Source organism: Alosa alosa, chromosome 2, assembly GCF_017589495.1.
Source record: "Alosa alosa isolate M-15738 ecotype Scorff River chromosome 2, AALO_Geno_1.1, whole genome shotgun sequence".
In the NCBI taxonomy this organism is placed as follows: domain Eukaryota; kingdom Metazoa; phylum Chordata; class Actinopteri; order Clupeiformes; family Clupeidae; genus Alosa; species Alosa alosa.
The window spans coordinates 3330177-3353704 of NC_063190.1; the positions used below are offsets into that span (position 1 = coordinate 3330177).

At 44.7% G+C, this 23528-nt stretch overlaps 1 protein-coding gene across 2 annotated transcripts in view; it reads right to left on the bottom strand.

Moving 5' to 3' along the window:
* The window catches only part of tmem132e (transmembrane protein 132E), a 162399-nt gene that overhangs the window by 15005 nt on the left and 123866 nt on the right, over positions 1 to 23528 (bottom strand). For both annotated transcript variants that reach the window (XM_048237405.1, XM_048237404.1), the window contains exons 3-5: positions 11349 to 11489; positions 5727 to 5919; positions 1570 to 1713 (exon numbers count right to left, since the gene is read on the bottom strand). In XM_048237405.1, coding sequence (XP_048093362.1) covers positions 1570 to 1713; positions 5727 to 5919; positions 11349 to 11489 — 478 coding nt within the window. The remainder of the gene's footprint in view (positions 1 to 1569; positions 1714 to 5726; positions 5920 to 11348; positions 11490 to 23528) is intronic.

Below are 23528 nucleotides of genomic sequence, written 5' to 3' on the forward strand. Positions count from 1 at the left end.
TACGTTCACATACAGTACACACTCACACATGCGCACATACATGCACGCACTCACAGACACACACACTCTATCACACACACAAACACACACCATCAATCCAGACTCTCGCTGTGACCAGCACTGTCCTTACACATGTCTTAAGAAATATTGCCCTCATAAACCGGCAGTCTTTTACATTCACATGGGAACAAGGCTATTAATTTGACATGCACTAGTCATAAAACAGGGAAACAATACCAAAGATATACATCATAGAGGCCAGCTTATGAAATGAACACATATGGGCCATACAGTCTCAACCAATTACCATATCAATTTGCACGGCCAAATAAACGTAAAGTAGTATAACACCATGAATTCATGCATTTACTAATATAATATGCATGGCTACAGGCAGAATAATGCTTCCAGGGAAAATGCACTGGGCCTGAGCCTGTTCTGTCTGTTATGTGAATCTTTCTCATAGAGCAGAGAGTGTTTTATTAGACTGCCAGGACTTATGTACATCTCGGCTTAAAGGGCTTCTCTTGCATTAGCCTTCAGAGCTCAATGACCAGGCTAGTCAAGCAAACCCACTCGATAACACAGGCCAGATAGCTACCTACACACAGCGTAACAAGAGTCAATAATAATTCTAAATCTTAAGAGGATTAAAAGAAAATGTCTTCTTTCCCCTCATATGGGTGTGCCTGTATGTCCTTTAAAAAAAAAAAATGCAGTTTATGTCAAAATCCAATTAGGGGTACTCATTGCCAAAATTATTTTGTATTCATTCAAGGTTTGCACAAAGCAGAACCTTGAACCAATTCCAAGCTATAATATTGGAGCAAACTAAATTACCATACAGAGATTATTAGGAATGTTCCAACATAAAGCAATAATGTGCAATTGGCAATAGTTGTATGGTTACACTGCAATCTTCACACTTTATAAAACTCAACAAAAAACTAAAGAGAGGAGGGAAATCTCTTTCTAGGTACTGCAAACCATATCCACTTGAGGGAAAAGAACTGGCTGAAAAGGATTATTCAACAGACAAATAAGGGCTTAGAGGCTACACTAGGATGATTATTTTATCTGTGAGATGGGGACGCCGTATTTTAAGTCCAGCTTTCCCTGAGGGCCACATCCAAACAGTGGATCCCAGGACACTCTAATGCTCACTTTGCAAAATGAACACATGAGAGACTAAAAGAGCTAACACATTAATTCCTATCTAAACACAAACATTTTCTCAGCTCACACCTTTTACATTTAATGCTAGAGGAAAAGCAGTCGTCTCTGGACTGACTGGGGCCATAATCCCTAGTCAGAAATGTCAACATCTTGGAAAGTATGAAAGCGTGGTGTGGGTTTCTGATTTATGTGCGCCATTTAGAGAGGACAAAACACCCCCACACTGACTCCACTCTGGAGATCACAGGCCACGGAGTCAAGAGCACGTATGCGGCTCCTTAATGAAGTTTTGATGCCCACTTGATGGCTATTTAAATGCAGCAACATCCCATTCATTTAGCGAGGGAGGTGAGTGAAGGCTGACCGGTGCCTCAGGGCCTGTCCGTGCCATACCTTGACAATGTCTTCATTAGAGGACTTGCACTGGACAGCAGAGGACACATCCATGACAATCCCGCTCATTTCTACGGAAACCACCTTCACGGGAATGGCCACAGTTCGCCCAGTCAGAACAGCAGTGTTGATGATCTCGGTGTCCTAGAGAGAAAAAAACAGGAGACTCGTTAAACTCACTAACACACACACACAGTCCAGTAGTTGGCATAGAAATTCAGTACATGCCAAAATGCAATGTGACAGCAACCTTATCAGGTGTGCTAAGTAGAGGATTATGACTGCATATCTTAGGCTGCCAGGGCTCTTTATCGGCCACTCTAAATATGGCTACAGAACTAAACTAGTATAAATACCATGAAACTGAAAATGTGACAAATGACTAGTTTTACCTCATTGAACTGATACCTATTATAAAGACAGAATTTGCTGTCAATTTGTGCTGTCTTTCAAAAGTTCTCCTGCCATTCCTGGAAAATTATGCACAAAATGCTCGGATAATTGCATGCAGAGGGAAAGTTAATAAACTGACAACCTTTTCAAACTTGGTAACCTAGCAACTGATAACACGACTACTCTTCACTACTTAACTGACCACTTGGCGAACAAGGTTAAAAATACAAATAATTATATCCTTCCCAATTAAACAGGCGCACAGGGTCCTTTTCTCGTTTGCAGTCTGAATTAATTCGTTAGTCTGGCAGAGAGCATGCGGCACAGACAGACAGAACTCTTTTGACTGTAATTTATTTCCCTCGTGGGCCCTGTGGGGGGAAAAAGCAAACATTATGCAGATTTCCCCCATGTTTCAATCAAAACTGCACACTGGAGGAAACTCTGTGGCCGCTCGTCTTTTTTTATCTTGGGGCTACAGCTACGGGAAAATAGTGAATTCATTCACTTCGTCTTCCTGCCTTTCATTTCACAAACACACATAAAAGGCATATAATGACTTGCCATGAGAAACGAGCGGGGGACACTTCCTTTTTCTTAATTTTGTTTCCACTTTGACACGTGTTGACATAATGTGTGAAGTAATGTGATGCAAACCTGTAGAACATTATCATAAACCGACTCTAGCAAAGCCACTCCCCAGAAGTAAGGGATGACACAAACATAGCACAAAAGCGTTGTGAGAAAAACTAAACAAAAACACAAGCAAAGCGCTTTGGCCTAGCAGGTCTTTAAGGGAGTTGAGTGAATGAATTCCACAGAGACGTCAAATAACATCCTGCTTCCATCTAGCGCGCGGCACGTAAATAAGCAGCGGAAATTTACTGCGCCGTTAAGTGGCTACCTGCTCTGCGTGGATTAATAATGAGGCCGGACTCCCCATGTATTAGAGGGGCATGGGGCTATCAACACGGGCACTGGCACCATTAAACACGCTAGATCAAGTTTGGACAAGGTTAACAATTTTATACCACCCACATTAAGGCGCCCAGAGAGGATGCATTTATCAAGCCGGCACCGCTGTGCCAGTGGACACCCATCCGTCCGCATCCAAGCCTGATTTACAAGTTGATAGCTGTTGAGAGACGGCATGCATCCTCCACTCCTGACTCCAAGCCTTTTATTAAAGCCTTTTCTTAAAAACTAGACCTTCTCATAGGTCTAGTGTTGCTGCTGCCGCTGTTTTTGTTGTTGTTGTTGTTGTTGTTGTTGTTGTTGTTGCAGTTGAGACTGCTGTGCAGAGGGGTTTGTGGGAGATGCATTTAGGTTGTGTGGGATATGCGCGACATGAAAGGAGCCCGTTGAGCGGCGCTGACGTTGATTGAGCTCTGTGTTTGGCCAGACAGGGGAGGATGCTCCTGCCAGTGGAGGCGTGCCACCGGCCGCTAGCGAGGCACACACCATGTTTTATTCATCATGCTGCTGCTGCTGCTGCTGCTGAGGGGGGAGGGAGAAGTGAAGCTGCCCTGACCGCCCTTCCCTGTACCAACCCCCAACTCTGCACTCACTCACACTAACACACACTCACACTAACACACACACACACACACACACACACACACACAGACAGACAGACAGACAGACAGACAGACAGACAGATGCACTCAGTCTCACACACACACACGCACTCAGTCACACACAGACACATACACACACACAAAACTCACACCCACACAACACCTACGCAGACACACACCACACACCCACAGATGCATACACAAAACATGGATTCAGGCAAACAAAAATGCAAAAACCCAAACGTGTGCACTGAGACCTAATGACACACAAGCCCCCCCCCTCATTAATAAGTAGCCTGGGAGATGGCTGGGGAAGGCGGCCGCTAATTGTGCCCATACTGGGGCTGCCAGGGGAGCTGGGCTGGGGCTGACGGAGTGAAATGATAACCCGGGCTGATTTAGCACTGGCCTCCCGCAAGACGCTGCAGCACACACACACACACACACACACACACGGGAGACGCCGCTGCTCCCGAGGTGCCACTCCAGCCTCTGCTATCCACCCACGGCTGCAGGACAATCTGCTTACCAAAGCTGTTCTGTGCTGGGAGACTGAGCCTGTCTCTCTCTCTGTGTGTGTGTGTGTGTGTGTGTGTGTGTGTGTGTGTGTGTGTGTGTGTGTGTGTGTGTGTGTGTGTGTGTGTGTGTGTGTGTGTGTAGCGTACACAAATTAAGAAACTTGGGTTCAGGGTTATGCAACAATGGGTGCTGCAGGGATGTGTATGTGTGGGAATTGTTTATGTAAGTTTGTGTGTGTGTTTGTTTAAGTGACAAACCCATCTCAGCACACCAAGTCAATTAGAAAGCAACCCATTTGAGGCTTTGGAAAGTAATGACTTGGTCCATCTTCATTGTGCTTCTAAACCTTGGTTTGCTTTGCACTTATCCTTTTACTGGGAAAGGGAAGAAATTAAATCAAAACTCCGCTGAACAACCTCCCAACCACAGTATTTCCACTACAAATGTACCTGGGATAATGTGTGGGTCTCTTACAGCAATCCAATACCTGTAAATACGGGGAAGTGTGAGGTTAGCAGCTGTGTTTGAGCTCAGGAGTCTACTTCCACTGCAAACAGACATAATAAAAACAGCACAGCTCTCGCAGCTTCAGAGCTTCTACTCCGGGTGGGATTTGAATATCTTTCGGATGCAAGTGTCCCCCGTGCGCCCTTATCGAGTCGTCGCCTCTCTGATCTCCTGTCTCGTCTTGTCTTGCGTACATGGGCGTGACACACACACATGCACACACACACACACACACACACACACACACACACACACACACACACAGGCAGCTTTCACGAACACAGAGCGAGGTCACTGCGCATCCTCTCATTAAGCACCACCGATACACTGTCGCGATGCCGCACGTCCTCTCCAACACCTGGGATAGATAGCCTTGTACTAACCATGCTGGGGCAGTTAAATATACATGAAAATGGAATGAGTGTGTGTGTGTGTGTGTGTGTGTGTGTGTGTGTGTAGGACGGTGTGGGCTCCAAGCTGTAGAGAGCGGAGCAGAGCAACAGTTCTGTCCATTCCCACCAACCAGTTGAATTCTAATGGCCCTGTAACGCCGCTTCCCACTCAAAGGAGCTGTTCCTCTGGCGCACGGCAGATGGCCCGCACCGCGCGGCAGCCTCCCTGACCTTTCAGGGCTCGCCACCGCAGACCTATTAGCTGATAAATGTCTCTCATTACGCGGCCACGCTTTTTACGGCCCCTCTCACCAGATAAGCAAGAGCGCCACAATTAGCTGGTGGGACAAAGGGCCGCTGAAGTGGTGTGTCTTTAAAGAGCGCTCCGCACTGAGCCACATCTAAAAGGGTGACCAGATTCGACACGTAGCTCAGAAGTGGGGAGCTTTCGATTTCATGTTCTAGTTTCATTCTTTTAGTCTGTCGTGATTGCGTCTTGTCTTTTCCTTCATACATTAATTGTTATAACCGTAACCAGAGGTGCGTTGAAATTCACATTGGCGAATGTTTGCGGCGAACATGTTTTCTCTGAACAGTTACATTTGAGCGATTTGGTGTTAACATTCCATTGTAACGGTAACTGCATTGTTGCCTTCGTCAAGCCAATGTCCAGCTCCACTGGATGCTCGCAAAGAACTACTTCCTCAGACTGTTTGCAAGTGTTTGCAAGCCTTCGCCTATGTTTGCGATACCTTTGGTGTCTACTTACCATAGAAAGAGGGATTATGGCTTGGATGTCCCTCTGAACGACTGTGAGTTCGGTCACCACCTTTTCAGAGTCGGGCGGCGGGTTCTGGCCCTGATAGTCGATGTTCCAGTTGATCCTCCTGGTCACAGACTGGCTCGTGAAGTTCTCCATCTCGAAGTCCAGCTGCATGATTTCGATGTTGCCCATTATCTCCCTGGAGGACAAAATTGTTTCGGAGAGGGGGTTGGGGTGCGTAGGGAAAGAGCGTGTGACAATATGATCCATTACATGGCTGTTTAACAAAAAAATATGGTGAGGCCAAATTCTACATTACATTCATTCAGAAGCCTCTAATTAGGGTCAGGCGAGCGTTTGATCATTAAATGCCGTAATGTGCTGGCCATCAGTACAAACATCTGTTCTGTCATGTATTAGGCATTATATATTGAAACAATCAGCAAATGAAACAATTAGGGAGCGACCTGGGCCCCATCTGTTGTTTTGGAATGGATTATTTATGGTAGCATCCGACTGTTTGCTTGAATTTCACAGGCAATCAAACACGGACATGGCTGGTAAGTTTGCTTAAGTTGTACCTGTGTGCACCATGAGGATAACAAAGTTAAAGGCAGCATTATCGAGACTGCTCCAAATAACAGCAGTGCTTTAACGTTTAACGAAAACATGGCACAAGTGCTCAATAATTTCTGTCTATGGAATGTAACATTAGAAAGTGGAAGGAGCTGGAAATGTCAAGCTATCTCATCTATGAAGTTTGACTACAAATAGAACTGTACTTCAATATGAGCATTCTGGAACGAAACGACTGATGAAAAAACTAAAGCGGTCCCTGTTGTTTCTTTCGAAATCAATAATGGATTTCACACAGACAAGACAGACGCACGCACACAAAGGTGAGGCAAGAGAGTACTCTTTCCAGACATCCGTCCAAGGACTTCTCCTAGCGCAGCCTAATGTAATATGACAGGCTAAATGAGTGCTGTCTGTTTCTTTCATGCTCATTCAAGGAATACCATCATGGCCTTTACTGTGACACACACCACACAGGTAGCTCTGCAAATGATAGATGACAACTGTGCAGAAAACGCAGCGGCCCACAGTGTTATTCTTTTATGTGGAATTGGGACAAACAATACAAAACATCCCTATAGTCCCTATAGAATATTGACAGGGTCTTTGATGCGCCAAATGACCGAGATGTTGGTGGATAGGAGACACTGCGCTGGAGGCTTTCTCATGCATGCACGAGATCGGCAGGATAATTTTTTCTGTTCTGCGGTCTCTCTCTTTCATCTTTTTGCTTAAAAAAATAAAAAGATGGGGTCCCGTGGAGGGTTTCAACAGGTGTGATCCTTGTAAAAATTATGCAACGCCTTTTCAGCGTCTGTCCACTCCATGGAGGCGCCGGCAGATCACAGTCGGACCCTCCTCACGAGTGGCCGTCAGGGGAGCGGGGGTGCCTGCTGAGTGGTACACTTCAAAATGAATTGGAAATGAATCAGCTATCTATCACGCTCAGCTGAAGCGTGATTGTAATGTCCTTAATTAAAAGCTTTCATTATTTTGAGGATTATCTGTGATTCATTTCTTACGCTTGCCAGTTGGAGGGCTGCGGTGCATCTTGCACTGCCAGCAGAGAAAATGATGTTGACCGTTTCAGTCCAATCTAAACCAGCATGTATAGTTAATGAAGATAAATGGTAGAGTACAGAGACAGCGGAGTCTGCTTTGGGCACAAATCATGTCAGTCAATAGCCTTCTTCCATTGCATCCCCACAAAGGTGCAATGAGAACAAACTGTGCGGGAAGAATTCTCTGAAGCTCTAATTTTAAAACAATTCCAAAACAATCAATATGGAGGAAGGACAAGATAAAATAGCTAAAAAGCATCCATATCAATTTTGTAAAAATTGCTAATAACAAATGCAATCTTGTTGGCTTTTGCAAAATAGTGACAGTAATCTATTTCCTTTCAACAGTGAGTCTTTTATAAATCGCTGCAGGTCTCGGACACAGGAGGTTTTTCATTGAATCCATTGACATGTCATTCATTCCTGTAGTTTGAAAAGTTTTAAAGCAAAATGTACTAACAGCAAATCCATTTTGTAAATTAAAAATTCCAGTTGTCTCTCTATAGGATGTCGCACAATGTTGCTATAATTAGCGAGTCATTGCCAAAAATCAATGGCCTCACACAATGCAGAAGAGGCCGTGGAGAGTTTTGTCAACAGTTAGTCATTAAGTACTGCATTAGAGCCAGTGTGCAAAAACGTTGCCTGCAACTGCTCATATATCAGATGCAAGCTCCACCTAACCTCCCAAATTTGTGATGAGGCTGTGATGAGGCCTACGCATTAGTATGATCACAATACCAAATGGTAACAATTTCAGCTTTACACGTGTTAAACTCCTTGTACTGTAGGTAGGGGATATCAAACAATGGCCAATCAACAGCCAAGGCTATTTAACACTAAACAACATGACGTAGGCGCTACAGGCGCTGCCAGTAGGTTCAATACCCAACCAAAGAACCCATGCAACAGAGAAGGGAATCATCAACAAAGCAACCTTTGAGTGCAAAAAAAACATCTCCATCAGAGCAGCCATTGTGAGCATTTTACCAGGGTTATCAAGCAGGCACCTTCCTTCATCTGTGTTTTGTTGAATTAGGTCCACTACATCTCCAGAAGGCTCAACAGTAGGCTCAACAAACAAAAGGGACAGCTTTTGAGCGTTTGGGGATAGTGTTACTGTATTCAACTATTATTTCACTGACAGAGATATCATGACATCATTAGATGTAAAGTGCTACATTTTGAGAGATTGGGAACTGATGACAAATATGAATTAGCAAAAAACTGATTCTCAGTACAACCCAAGTATTATTTTCATGGGTGATAGTCCTAGTTTGTGTGGCAAGTACGTTTCACACAGGATAATAGCCTACTTGTTGTATTAGAAACAAAAACAGGTTGTCTACTGGCATCCTTGGCGGAAATCATCCATGAATCATAATAAATTGTTTAGCCATCACCACATTTTAGAAGCTGTGCTATGGTAGGTTTTTTTTTTCTGGACTGGAGAGGGCCCTTCATCTTCAGAAGTTAAGAGAAGTATGTGACAACTTTGATAGCCATGTTTGCACTCACATCTGTCTGCTGAGCAGTTTGTTGCTTGTGCCTTGGGGAGGCTCTCACTGCAGCCAGCTTCGCTTTGATCTGCATTCATTGTCTAGACAGTCGCATACACAGAGCTACAGCCATCACCACCCCTCAGAGTTATGCTAGATGGGATGCGCAAAGAGCAGAGGCGCGCTACACTAGCGCTCTTTCCATATTATGGAAGGATTAAGTGCTTGATTGAGCATCATCTTCATAGTAGAAATCCTTCAGCAGGCAAATTGGCTCAGTCAAATTATCCTCCATTCCATATTTATAAAGTATATCGCGGTTCAGCGTTCCTTCATGAAGATTTCTGGGATTGTAGCAGAATGAGTCTGGCTCAAAACAGCTTTTGGACATTTGCCTCTATTATATTTAAATAATAAGCTCACTATTTTTGTAGAGATACTTGATGCCTTGATATGCTTGCAACAAATGGTGAAAAATACTTCAAAATATACCCATTTTCGTTGGGTTACCATGCTTAGAAGCACCAAGTGCTATTGTAAGTTGTTGTATTCAATACTTTAAATTGCTGAAAATCCAGAGGCCATTCCTCTTGAAGATCACAAGAGTGCAATCCAGAAGGACTTGATCCTTTTGTTCAATAAGAGTCTTCCATTATATGATGGGTGCCCCACCCGTAGGTACTTTCCCACCCGTAGGTACTTTCCCACCCGTAGGTACTTTCCCACTCCATCGGTAGGTACTTAATTACTGAGAACTAAATAGAAGGAGGTCTGTTAAATAGATTGAGAGAGAGAGAGGGAGAGAATTTCAATCTATTTTCTTTTATCATTCTAAAACAACTCCAGGTAAATATTTTTTTTCCTTGATAGTTTTTGTTTTGTGATGTTATATACACATCAGATTGCTTTGGCAATATAGTACCTTTACAGTCATGCATATAACGCCCTTTGAATTTGAATTAGAGAGAGAGAGAAAAAGAGAGAGAAAGACAGAGATCTTATCATTTATGCTGATTAAACAAAATAATACCCTATCTAAGTACTTTTTGGTACTGTGATAACTGTTCACATGTTCAGATGCTTTACAAGCAAACCAGGATTTATCCACAGTTTTTTATTTTCCCCTCATTGTCCATAAAAATACTGGATGCATTTTGTTTTTATGCTTTATTTTAAAGGTAATTTCGCTTTGTACCTCTCCTCTTGTATTTCAACTGTGCTGTTGTTAGGTGTTCACAAAATTGATGAATCAAGCCAGCTTCTCTGCAGGGTGAATTGAGTCCAAGAGCACAGTGGGGAAATCTTCAGATACTTTGCACAAAAATAAATAAATAAATGTTTTGTAAGCCATAGCCATTGTAGACAGGCATGCCCCTGGAACGAATTCAACTGTACTGAGGAGTTTGGCAGGGTGTGTTATCTTTCCCTGTAATACAGCCATGGAGAAAACTACTGCAAATGATGGGAAATGACAATTGCAGAGTTTAAATAAAAGAAAGTGCCAAGTCTTTCAAGCTGGCAAACTGGCCTGAACCACTTGTATGGGTGGTACACAGTCATGATCTAATTTGCTTAGTCTTCATTGCAATGCTGTTTAAATACTTTCACAATTGTCACTGTGGAGCCTGATTCAGCCCTGATTCTAGCCTGACGAGCCAGACCCACATTAAAATGTAGGGTCTGGAAACTCACCGTTCGCAGTGCTCAGTCCGAGGGGCGGGATAATCAGTTGTCTTTCAAATTCCCTCTGCATGCAATAGGACACTGTTTGCTAGCAGCAACATCCATCTTATTTGTTTTCAAGTAGCAGGGAATTCAAACAGTTGCAACTCTGCCATCAATCATTATGTTAAGCCCACCTAACGACTCTATACACGATTTCATTGGCCTGATTAAGTTTTGATTTCTGGAGCTCACAAGCCAACGGAGAGTTGCTAGACTAGCCCTGGCAGCAAATGTAATTTGCTTCCGCTAGGGGCGCGTCTAGATTTCTAGGCTACCCTGATTCATCAAAATTTTGAGACTTCATCTGACTACTTCAAAGGCTGTTGTGTCTGTATGAGATCAGGGTGCTACATCTTTCATGTTACAAAAGTGTTTGAAAATATTAAGGTTTTGTTTTAGTAGATGTGCTATTCAAAAACATTTTATTTGTTCTTAAATAATGTATTGTTTCCTCTAAATTGAATCGGTTAAACTGCACATTACCTCAATCACAGTCATGCTATGTGAGATATGGTGATGTTGTAAGGGGTCACAAGAAGTGCACAGTATATCTGCATTTCACACAAAAATAAGATTAGCATATCAAGTGAATATACTTTGCTGCAAGCTAGTATATACCCTTAACTTTCTCCCATGACACGTCTATGGTGGCCAACTATTTCAATTATTTAAGGTTTTTATTCAAAGACCACTGGGCTGAGGTCTGAAGACCAGTGACATGTCCAGAGGCCGCATGTATCAGGAGGATATAAACGAGTTGGACTTACCCAGGCTGGACTTCTCTGTTTTTGCTGACGGTCACTGTTGCTATGGAGTGCTTGGCTCCAGACTGCCTCTCCCACTCCACCTTCCATACAGGGCTCTTGGACTCTGTACTCAGGAGGTTCACCCCCTTTTTTGCCTTCACCCTAAAAAACATTACCAACAGAAGATTAATTAGGCATTCTGGCCACCTTAAGAGGCCCAAAAGTGTTGCGTGCAGAGCTCACTTGGTACTATTTCAAGTCATTAACTCATTCTCACTCAAAAGCTGCCTGAGCAAGTATAGATGTACACAGAAATTCAGTCTGTCCAAAACTAAGGTCTACTTAGGATGGATGGATGGATGGATGGATAGATAAATATAGAGGAAGAATCATTTAGTTCTCCGTAAGCCAAAGCCAAGAAAGTACATCACTAGAACTTTATAATAAGACAGTGACAGGTACAGAGAAAAAACAAAATCAGTCAACTTGACTCCTTCTTCCCTCGATAACACCAGAGTTGGAGACAGACAAAGATGCGACAATAATTTATTCATGTCACAGATGCCCTCTGTCGAGTCAGGCTCTCTCAAGGATTGTTCCTAAGTGGCAGACAACAGAGCTGCAATACTTAGTCACACACTACATCCAGTCCTTCAGCTTGCAGTTATTACAGGGGAACACCGGGGGTCCAGATGTGTAATGGAATTTTCAATGCAAATGCAGGGGCCCACACAAACACACACAAACACATACTGTACACACACAGACACAGACTTAGTTTGCATTTCAAGATTCAAGTTCAATTTACCGCTGCGCTTGATTATGCTATAAACTAGTGAACATGTCACTTTCAAGGAACACAACGCCTCTTTTGATTGCAACAGTCTGTTCTGCACCATTCAAGAATCCTTCTGTCTGCATCAGTTTATTGGTGTCTCAGTAGACCGTTGGCTCCGAAAGGCATTTACTGCAGCAGGTGATTAGAATGCCATTTCCACCTTTTTTTAACGTTCTGTACGTTTTGCCTCTGGCTATGCCAGTGATCTGAACCATCATCTTTCTTTGCACTTTGATGACTATCTTGTGTATCAGAGCAAGTAAACAGCTTTGAGATTCCATGGCACCAAAGTGCCACTGCCACACAGCTGCAGTGCCGGAAGGCGCCCGAACCTGCCAGGAAGGCTTTCATAGGATACAGGGAGGAACCACAACGAGGAAGCCGAGGAAGATATCGGCAGATGAAACTGCAGCTGCTGAAGCTGACATCAGATGGCAAATTAGTTAACATCGTCTGCACAGACGTCAGCGCTGAAAATTATCAGCAGACTGATGTCGACTGGCCTGTGAAAATATTTCAGGTAATATTCACTCATTAGTGTTAAATGATAATCGCCTGCTGTTATGGGCTTCTGTCATTGAAAGGTGATAAAACTAATACCAACCCTGGGCTTTGTTCAAATATTAGAATAACGTGGAAGGCAGGGAGGACTTTAGAAAGGTCTAGAGGGTTTCAGTCAAGACTGTCGCTATACTTTTGTGCACCACAAGTCACCGTGCTGAAGGGTTGACTGAACCCCTAAATGGGGTGGCAAAAGATTCAGTGTGAAGGGAATCTTTCTGCTGCATTAACTTCCAACAGGGTTTAAAGAAGCCTGACTCCCCTGCCTTTGAACTGCTGGTCCGAATGCACTTACCTGATAAAACTACCGCTTCACTTTGAGGACTGGACCATGACCAAACACAAGCCACTGCACACCTCCAAGTGGAGAAAAGGTTCCCATTTTGTCTCATAATACATGCAATGCGCATCGAAGGGGTAACTATGAATGATGGTGACCCTTGCTCTGAAGCTGGAAATGCTAAATATCGGATGGGGAGGCCACAATCCCCTCCAGTGCTCTTCAAGGCATGAATTCCTTGAAGGGGGATTCTTGCCCTACCAGATGTCCCCGTGTTATGTTTTGCATCTAAAAAGCTGTGTTGGCCTGAAGCAAACACAAAAGGTTTTGACTACTGGGTCTTGTGCCCCACATCGTTGTGCTTGTGCCCTGAATGCCATTTCAGTACCTCTGTGAATATGCCCTTTAGTTGTTTTGGTCAAATTCTAATATATTTCCGAATTTTCAACAACAACAAAAAAGAAACAACAAACTAATTATTAAATAAATCAACCTATTTAAAATTGTGGAGGCAATGCAAATGACTTGCCAGATGATTTAACACATTTGCATGTGAAAGGAATCACCCAGAATTAAATTATGCATCTGATCAGTGATGAGGCGTAGACGAGCTGTCAAACATATGAGGACAAACATTTGCACATTAGGGTGTGAGTTTAATGAACAGGCCTCTTTCTCCACAAAAAGCACTGGCAATGATCCATCTTCAAATTCTTAAAATAATATCAATTTTGTCTTTGATACATTGTCTTGGGTATTTATTTAGGATGGTAGTTCAAGCTGCACCTTTGAATCGGATGGCACTGAGTGTATGGAGTGGTATAAACCTCGGGTGATCGTGTACAGTAGGATGGACACGACACATCTGTTGCATCAACCCCTTCTCGCTCGTTCTAGCCTCTGAGACTATACACTGCTGATTTAAATCAACATTCAGCTAGTCACCGGTGTGCTGAAAAGAACCAACAACAAATAGTTACCAGACGGGAAGCGGAGCACTGATACAGAGAACTACGGTCCTCACGTCTGTAATCTCAGTAGACCTCGCAGCACAAATATAAGCAAAAGAAACACACACACACACACACACACACACACATAACAGAGTAAACAAGCAAGAAGCGAAATGTCAGCAGTTGCGCGTCTCAGAGGCATTAGCCGCACTCCCTTTTGCATTGCTGCAAAAACAGTCCCTCCCCTTCACAGCTAAATCTGGCCAACCAAGCCTTTTTCCACCCCATCTGCAGGCTGAGCTTCCATTAGTTTCTCCGGAGGGCCACTTTGCAGACAACTTCACTGTTCCAGCTCTGAAGTCACAACACATCCATTCAAAAAAGAGCAATATATTATTTAGCCATCAATGTGTTTTCTTTTCCCCCCCATAGTGCTTGATGCTGTGTGTGTAAGTCGTGTGTTTTCCAAGACATCCAAACTGAGCATGTTACTCTAATGTTCAACCATCTTTAATGTGTAAAACACAAAAGGGTTTGCATGCGAGCCTGAGCAAATCGCAAACCATTATGCAACATTAGCGTATGGCTCATAGAGCTTTTCCTATGGCAGCACACACTTAGCCTTCGTCTTCAATTTGCCATTTATTTGAACAGCAGCGATCCAATGAAGAATTTCTCACGCTAGGAAAGAATCGTAATAAAAACAACAACAACGGCACTGAATCAGGTGATGTATGTTGCTGCCTCTTTCCGATAGGGTCCATTTAAGCAGAGTGCATTTGACACAGAGTCGGAGCAGACTGAGTAGCGCTGCTGCCGCCTGCTCATTATTCAGGAATATGAGAGTCATCGATACGCACCCATGTCCTACTAGTCTGCTGTACTCGCTAGGAATGTGTGTAGACTTTGGTATAATTGGCACTAGAGTCGCTTGGAGGACAGATGTTCACTTTACGTGGGAAACACACAAACACACACAAAGACAGTGTGCAGTGCTCATCCCACTACTGGGTGCCACACACAAGTCTGGCAGTGCACGCCCACACACACGCACGCACACGCGCACACACACTGTCAGAACAAATAAGCTGAAGTTAAAAAAAGGAGAGAAGAAAAAAATGACAAAAGCAGGAGAGAGCAGGAGGCAGCGGCCCGACAGATAGGATTTACCCAAATCTGATAAATTAGCAGACGAGATAGCAGAGAGGCAATGTGGCACCCAGTGCAAAGCTCTTGCATCTATCAGCACAGATTATCGACTTTAAATCACAACAAAACTGGTTATGATGACAAAACAGCATGTTTTTTTCCCTTTCTCAATGGATGGAATTCAATTTGACAACAAGATATTTTGACTGTGATATGCAGTTGGCAGAGAGAGAGAGACTGCTTTGAAGAACTACAGAAACAAACAACGACATAAAATCAAAAGGCATGCTGGGACTTCAATGGCGCCATTGTGGATATCCTGCTAGCAATTGAAATCCCACAAACTTTGGAATCAGTTTAATTCCATGCAGGCAAAGAGGCTAAATGTGGCCTTCCCTGACCCTGCTCCCAAGCAAACCAATACCCAGCTTTCCAAATGAGCAGCCACAGTGCAGGGCATTACGACTGCTGCCTACAATGACTCCAGCCATTGCCATGGAGATGACTCCCGACCTACAGCAAAAAAGGCAATTATGGGATGCAAACAAGGCCTGGAAAACAGCGCAGGAGGAGGCAGGGAGAGACTCCTGTCTATGAGGTTAAGTGCTGGTAAGGTGACGTGTCCCCCCTCATCCAGCTCCGGCTCCAGATTGCACTGATGCAGAAGACCCCGAACGTGGAACCACGATGAGAGAGAGCGTGAGCGATAGCAACGCGAGAGTCACAGCAAAGGCCCTCGCTATCCGCCCTCCCTGAACACAATTATTCTAAGTAGTTTTCCCATCAGCTGGAGCCAGGAGCGGAAGACCCTCGGGTGAGCCAAAACCTCTTTCTGCGCAGGCAATCGGGAAAAAAGCCGCTCTCCAATTTATTTGATAAGGCGAGCGGAGCTCAGGGCTGCCAGCATCGGCGGAGAACAAGGAAATCACCCTCTCTGAAACGGAGGCGCTGACATTTCATTGGCCACGTCAGTGCATGCCAGGCCCGGGAATAATATTTTTATTCCAAGGCCCCCGCGAAAAGTCACTCCGTAGTGTGTGTGTGTGTGTGGGGGAAGGGAGGCCCCATCCAGGAGCTTCAGTGACTTTGTGTAGATCTCATCAGGGGACACTGAGATTGAGAGGGCCACGCCATTAATACAGATTACCAACTAACTACAGATGCCGCGTAGGGAGAAGATGAGATTGTGTCATGGTAACTACACTGACAGGAGAGCCTGGGCTTAACCTGAATACCAATCAGGCGGATGGGATGCCGTGATTGGATAAACGGGCCTGGAGGCCCCCATCGTGAATTAGCATGTTTAGGTATAATAATTTCACAGCCCCAAGAATCAGGCGAGGATGAAGTAAAGGATTTGGTGCTTGAGAGATTCCCATTATTGCAGAGGGGGCTTAGAGAGTTATTTTCCATCAGCATTCATGCACTTATGCTGGCGGCCCCTGAGACAGTCTCTGCGGAGCACTGCAAGACTGACGCTGTACATTAATTTGATGGAAAGATAAATGTCATGTCAAGCACTTCTGAAGATCAACCAAATACCAGAATCCTTTTCCCCCTCCCGAGCTGAATGAATGTCAAAGCTGATAATAACGGCCGGCAGAACAAGAGGATCGGCGGGCTGGAGGGGACAGAGGAGGCAAGGAGGAATGAAAAGGAGACGAAACAGGAGAAATGAGAAATGTAATCCACAGATGTGGAGGCGGCTTGTTGTGCGGATCACACTCCCCCTCTATTCATTCTGCTTAGTCGCGCTCACATTGATCAAACCGCCGCACGGCTAAAGTGCAATAAGAAACAGTGGCTATGCAGTTAGCTCCTGATGTTAACTTATATCCTTAAGACAATTAAGCAGCGTGCCACAGCAAGTGACAAATGCACTTGCGAGGGAGCGAGGTTTACATCCATTATTAACAAACACCAGCACTTATTACAGTCAAGCCCTGCTAGCACACCCACTCTGACTCCAATGCCTCCTCAGCTCCTTCCTCTCACGCGGATCTGGTGCCTAGCCTCTTAAGCAAATCACTTCCAACAGCACAGCTGCTCCATGGCACTTCCACCAGGCTGTGCCCGGTGGCTTGTTTGGCTAATCAGATTTCATGCTGAATGCAAGAATTTTGCATTTGTTTTTTTGTTGTTGCCAATCTGCTAGTGCCTTTTCAACAGCAAATAGGTCAGCTTCGGAGGTACTTGATGACAAACGCTGCACTTGTCCCATTGTTCCAAAATGACCCCCCCCCCCCACCCCCTCCAACCCCCACACTCTCACCCTCAAAAGGAAACTAAGCCTCTGGCCACTGCTGAACAGGATGAATGCTCAGCCATGTAGTCTTACTTTAACCTAATTTCTGGTGCCCTGCTGTCACGATCAGTGGCTAATATGGGAGATGGGGGACTGGGAGGACTCCCAAGTCTGTAATGATGTGGGCAGACCACAAGGAGGCCCACTAGCACCGAAGGCCATATCCAACCTGTCACTGGTGATGGATGCTATGCTCACTCTCTATTAGCTCTGCTTATATTGGCTGTGGCAAACCTGCACCCAGGTCTCTGCACAAAACCTGCTGGCAGTGCAGGGTACAAACTCAAGCAAAGTACACTTATCTTCTTGGACCAAAAATAAAACCCGTTAACATGCAGTGTAATCTTCAGGCATGGTTGTAGTGAATAGGTCTAAAAATAAATAAGACATTTTAGTTCACACTTCAAGGGTGTTTTTTCTTTTTCATTTCGAGAAGGGACACTGCTGAACCAAACGAGAAATATAAGAAAAGAAAAACTAAAGCAGGAACCAGGCTATTTATGTCCAAAACCAAGCTACTGAGAAAGGAAGGAGGGGAGAAAGAAAGGGGAAAAAGAGTAAATTAACCCGTGCCCGCAGAGGAGGCCTGGAACTATTACTCGTGGCGACCTCGGCTTCACCTTCACGTGGCCGGGTGCCGCTGTTTAATATACTCAGACCTGTCCTCACGGCAACCTCTGCCTAATCTACTTCCCAAGGCTCTTTTGAAATCGCTGCGCTTCAGCTCCCTGCACTCTTTCCCTCCCTCTCTTGTCGCGCTCTCTTTTACAATCCGTCTGTCTTTTCCCTCACAATTCATTTGAACTTTCTTTCCCTGCTTTTCTTTGAATGGCTTTCAACCAGAATCTATCGCCTTGCTGTTAACTGGGTAGATAGAGCATATGAGTATCGTTAGTATACCCAGACAGAAACATAGCGCTGTTGTGGCAATCAAAGGCTTCACAGAAGATGAGAAGGGAGTCATTAAAAAGCCATTTCACAAAATCAATCCATACCTGTCTGCGGCGGTGTGTGGTGTTACACCTAATTCAGTGGTAACTACTGTTATGTACTTTATGGTCCATGTAGACCCTCAACTTCAACCAGAGATCCATTCTGTTATAACTCAAACCCCTGACATCTCATTAGGCACACGTGCTGCAGATGGTCATGGTGAGGAGTAGAAGATTCCAGGTTAAATGGGCTAGATCCCCCATGCATTGCTGCTGATTGTAAGTGTAATTGAACCGCGGCAACAACGGTAACGATCGCTGACCGTCCACTGTAAAATATCAACTCCCCGCCAAAGCTAATAAAATGAGCGAGTGGATTATGAAAGTCAGCGGATTCACATCGGGAGGCCTCGTCCTATTACCGAGGACAGTGGGAGCAAGGGACGGTGACCCTGTCTGTGTTTTAATAAAGGCCATTCATCTGCCATGCACGGCCCCTTTTTTAGCACCCAGCTCCGCGCTCAACCCACTCACCCGTGCTCTTCCGTCTGCTTTACGACTCGTTTCATTATGTGTGTTTGGGCGCGGAGCTATGCCAAAAACAACACTGACGACAACGTCGACGACAATAATAAAAAGGTGGAGCGGGAGCAGGGGGCACTGAGACGGAAGAGTGCCCCCTGAGCCAGCGTCGTCGCTGTCGTGACAGGCGGAATTCTATGTTCTATCAAGGGCTCAGACCAGATTACGCCGCATCAGGGCTGATGAGGCAACATTTACTTTTCACACGCTCCGGGAGACGTCTGCGCTCGACTCCCAAGTTTGCTCAAATGTAACAAAGCACTCTTCCCTTTGTGAATTGAGGGGATTTTTCACTTTTCACGAAGAGCTGGGGGTTAAGGGAACGGCGAGAGGGGGCACTTTCAAATGCTGGAAAGCCCACGTGGGTTTGTGGATGACTTTGCAGCAGCAACTGCCTTGAAATGTCTTCCCATGAGCCTCATCAAAGACAGAGTTGCATTTAAATCCCAGTGACTGGCTACTATAACAGGGATACATCTATTTGTGGCATGGGAAAGCGATCTGATCTGGAATGCCAATGAATATGGACGAGCCTTCAGATGAAACCATTTCTCTTTCAAGCGTGCTTATTCTAGGGGCAGAACCACCAAATGGGGATAACTCCAAATGAACTGGAGTCAATTGGATGCTCAATCAATTCTACATTATAATAAATGAGTATAAAATCCCTCATTTTCACCAGGGGAAATGGGCCTCTGGTTACCATGGAGATAAATGATGCAATGCACCCAGCAAATTATTTAATAATGCGTGCCAATTTGTAGGGAAATGAGTTCATTCACGTATTTTACAATGTCTTTTGGCAAAGTATTAAGAGACTATCAATTCTCAGACTAACAGCGAAATGCTGAAGGGATGCCTATATACTTGCAAAGCTTGTTGCGTTTCTTTGTCTTCATCGACTCACAATTTAGGTTTTTACAAACAACTCTAATGGATAGTCAAATTGTTTAAGCATCTGCATTGGATATCAGGAGACACTGAATTCATTTATTGCCATGTATTTGTTTTTGAAATTAGAAGGACCAGCAGAGGAACTGTTCCATACTGATATAGACATGAACTGAATTAATAATTCAAATTAATACTGCAATACAAAAAATATTCAATGCTTCCTGCCATTCAAAAAAGATGAAATCACTACATGCAAAAGGGATCCATATTTTATTTATGAGTATCTATTTGAAGAGAATGCCTTAATTTAGAGCTAGCCATATTAGTTTTCTTCTCTGAACACAAGATCAAGCATCTTTGGTCAGACTTTATATTTGATATGACTGCAGTCTTATGAAATAGATTTGGAAAGCAATGTGATGTATGTGTCTAGGCATTCCACATCTCAAACAGCCATTAAGGCTGGAAGAAATATGACAGCATGCCTTTCGAAGTTTGAAAGAAACGTAGAAGAGGGGTTACTCTGACAGATGATGCAGCACATCAATACACAGGCACATTGCTTGAGTCACCACTCAAGTTGTGTAACATCTAGTAGCAGGGTTTGTCACGAGCAGCAGGACGCTATTGGTGCATGGGGAAACCACAGCAGCAGCAGAGAGACACAGAGACGGTATACACCACTTCTTATCTGTTATTTTGCTGTTGTTGTTGTTGTTTTTGGTGGTGGTGGTGGTGGTGGTGTGTGTGTGTGTGTGTGTGTATATATATCTTCTGCTGCAGTACTCTTCCCTCGTCTCAGACCTGTGTGAGTCTACACATGGCTCAGCCCTCAACAACTCCTCCTCCCTCTCTCCCTTCCTCCCTCTCTCACCCTCTCCCTCTTCCTTCCTCCCTCTCTCTCCCTCTCCCTCGACACCACATGATCTCGGGCCCTGAGGGACCCGTCCAGACGATAAGCACAGAGCCTGAGGTGTGCCAAGTCTGCTGGAACAGGGGCTGTCTCTTCCCATCAGCCGGCTGCTCCACACCCAGTGTAGGTCCAGGGTGGCAGAGGAGGAGGTGGGGGTGGTGGAGGAGGAAGATGAGGAGGAAGAGGAAGGGGCGGAGGAGGCGAGGATGGCGGGGGCTTCCGTGGTCAGGTGGGACAACTGGGAGCAAACTCTCCCAGGGACTGATCGGAGTGGACAGCCTTGGCTTCCAAATGGCCTGCGCAAAATACTGGCACCCTGGCTTGTTGTTTATGCCCACTGAGAGGTTGTGGCATTGTGCTGCTCTCACCCTCTCCAGAGTTGCTGGTAGTGGCATACGGACATTACCTAATGTCGGGGTAAAAAAGAAAAATGCCCCCGGTTGTCAACGGTGCACTCCAAACTGCACCTGAGCACATATTCCCTGAAGACAGGTGTAGGTGGTCGAGGGATTTTTCAGGAACTATGCAAAAATGTAAAAACGAGCCTTTGCCTTTGTGGAGAATGTAGGTTAATATGGTGTATAAGCTGACGCATTCTCGCACAAAAGCACAGCATGACTACCTTACCCGAAGACAATACTTCCACGGGACAAATGACACATTTTCACTCTTGGTTAGAAAGCAGAGAGAGAGAGATGCAAGGCAGTTTCTGCCTGACATCTTCCACTTGTCTACTGCGCTTTAATAAGGGCCATAAAAAAGAGAAAAGGGGGTCACGGATCACTCAGAAGTGCAAGGAGGCGGACGGGCGAAGCAGCCATTAAATAGCAGCACAGGGGCAATGGAAATCGCCAGAACAAATCTGGCCCAGTTAGCTGGGAGGCATCAATAATAAGGACGAGTTCAAATGTACACCCCCCAGTCTTCTAAATCCCCCTCATGATACACTGCCTCCTGAGGCTCCAGGGACAGAAATGTTCCACACACATGGCAGTCAGAGCTCTTCCGGGGCTTCACCTTCATTTTCTTTTGGTCTATTTTGTCTGTTGCCTGATGCCTTTCTCTTTTCGGCAAAGAAGGGAAAATATTAGGAACAAAAGCAAACAAAACAATGGGGGGGGGAGAACAGAAGAGAGAGAGAGAGAGAGAGAGAGAGAGAGAGAGAGAAAGAGAAAGAAAGCACTCAGGCCTTGTCAGCTGAGGCACTTGTCAGACCACTGCAGCTGCATCTCCTAAAACACTTCCCTCATGAGCGTGGCTGAGACGAGCCTGGGGAGGATTAAAACTTTTCTTGCATAACCGCAGCTGGTAGTCTGACAAAAGATCGCACCCGTGTAGATTTATAAAAAAGCGACGTCACACTCGTGGAAAAGTTTGGGTCTTCATAGGACTCGGGGTCTGTCATGAATCCATGTGAAAACACCCACAAGCACACATAAATAAAAGACCATTACTGTGCCACAATACTGTAAGTACAGTGGTACTGTACCCTCACACAAATGTGGGTCCAATTCCCACATACTACAGAAGCTGCCACACTATCCCATTTAATCTATTTTAAGCTTTCTAGTTGTGTTTAGCGCAGAAGCTCAGAGTGCTAACATGCCTTAGTAATACTATTATATTTAGTGTATTGTAATACTTCAAGTAATTGTGCTGTAATTCTGACTACAGAATCTGGCAACAAAGAGGCTTTGAGGATCTAATCGACATATGATGCCTGTGATCATCCAAGGCTCTGTAATCAGAAATGGAACCAGAGCATTTCAACAGGCATTGGGAAGTGTATAATAAGTGCCTAGTGCAAGCTGTGCCATGGCCTTTGGACAAAAGCTACCTTCCACTAGAACTGCACACGTTAACAATAGCTTTAAGGATGCTCACAGCTAACCACTGCCCACTCAAACCCAACTGAAATAGAACTTTTTTTTACATGGCATTCGTTGTATGTATGGAAATGAGTCATTATGATTATTGAACAATTCTGAATAGAGATAGAGAACAAGAATGATTTTGCATAATGCCGGAAATAAAGTGCCCACAAGAGCTGTTATTATCCCCTTATGTGATATATTGTGCTGGTCCTGTTGAGTGTGTGAGTTGTGTTGAGTGGAGACTGACTGTGACAGTGATTTAACGGTGTCCTGTTAACTGTGCTTTAATGACCAGAAAATGGACAGTGCGTGCCCATACCGCACACCATGTAAGTGGCTTATTCAACCAATATTAACATGTAGAGACTTAGAGTGCTCAACGCAAGCAAACTTTGGAGAGAGAGCCAGCTTTGTTCTCTGTTGCTCCGCTCAGTGCTGTGTGGTGGCGGCTGAGCTTGATGAGCAAGTGATAAAAAGCAAAAGGGGGGCGGCTCGGTCCAGGGGCTGGTGGTGGCGTGCCTCTCGCTTTCTCGAGCCAGGGAGATTACATTTACAACTTGGGCTTCTTTAGAGGAATCATACCTCAGCAGGAACAATCCCAAAATCCATTGATCACTCTTCCGAAGCGGCGAGGGAAATGATATCACCATAATATGCCTTAGCAGGCCTCTCCGCTGTAAAAACTAATTAGGTTGAGCAGACAGAAGCACAACTGACAAGTCACTGGCTGAATGCCCCTTGGCTGCTCTCGGGAAGAAAAAAAACGGGAAAAAAGTTTTCTTTTAAAAAATATATATATATTCAAAATAAGAGGGGGGATTTTGCAGTGTTGAGTGAGCTGTGATGTTGAAGCGTGAGCCGCAGTCTCGTTGCCGCAGGGAGGCCGGTAGCATGCAGGGCTTCAGTGCCATCACATCCAA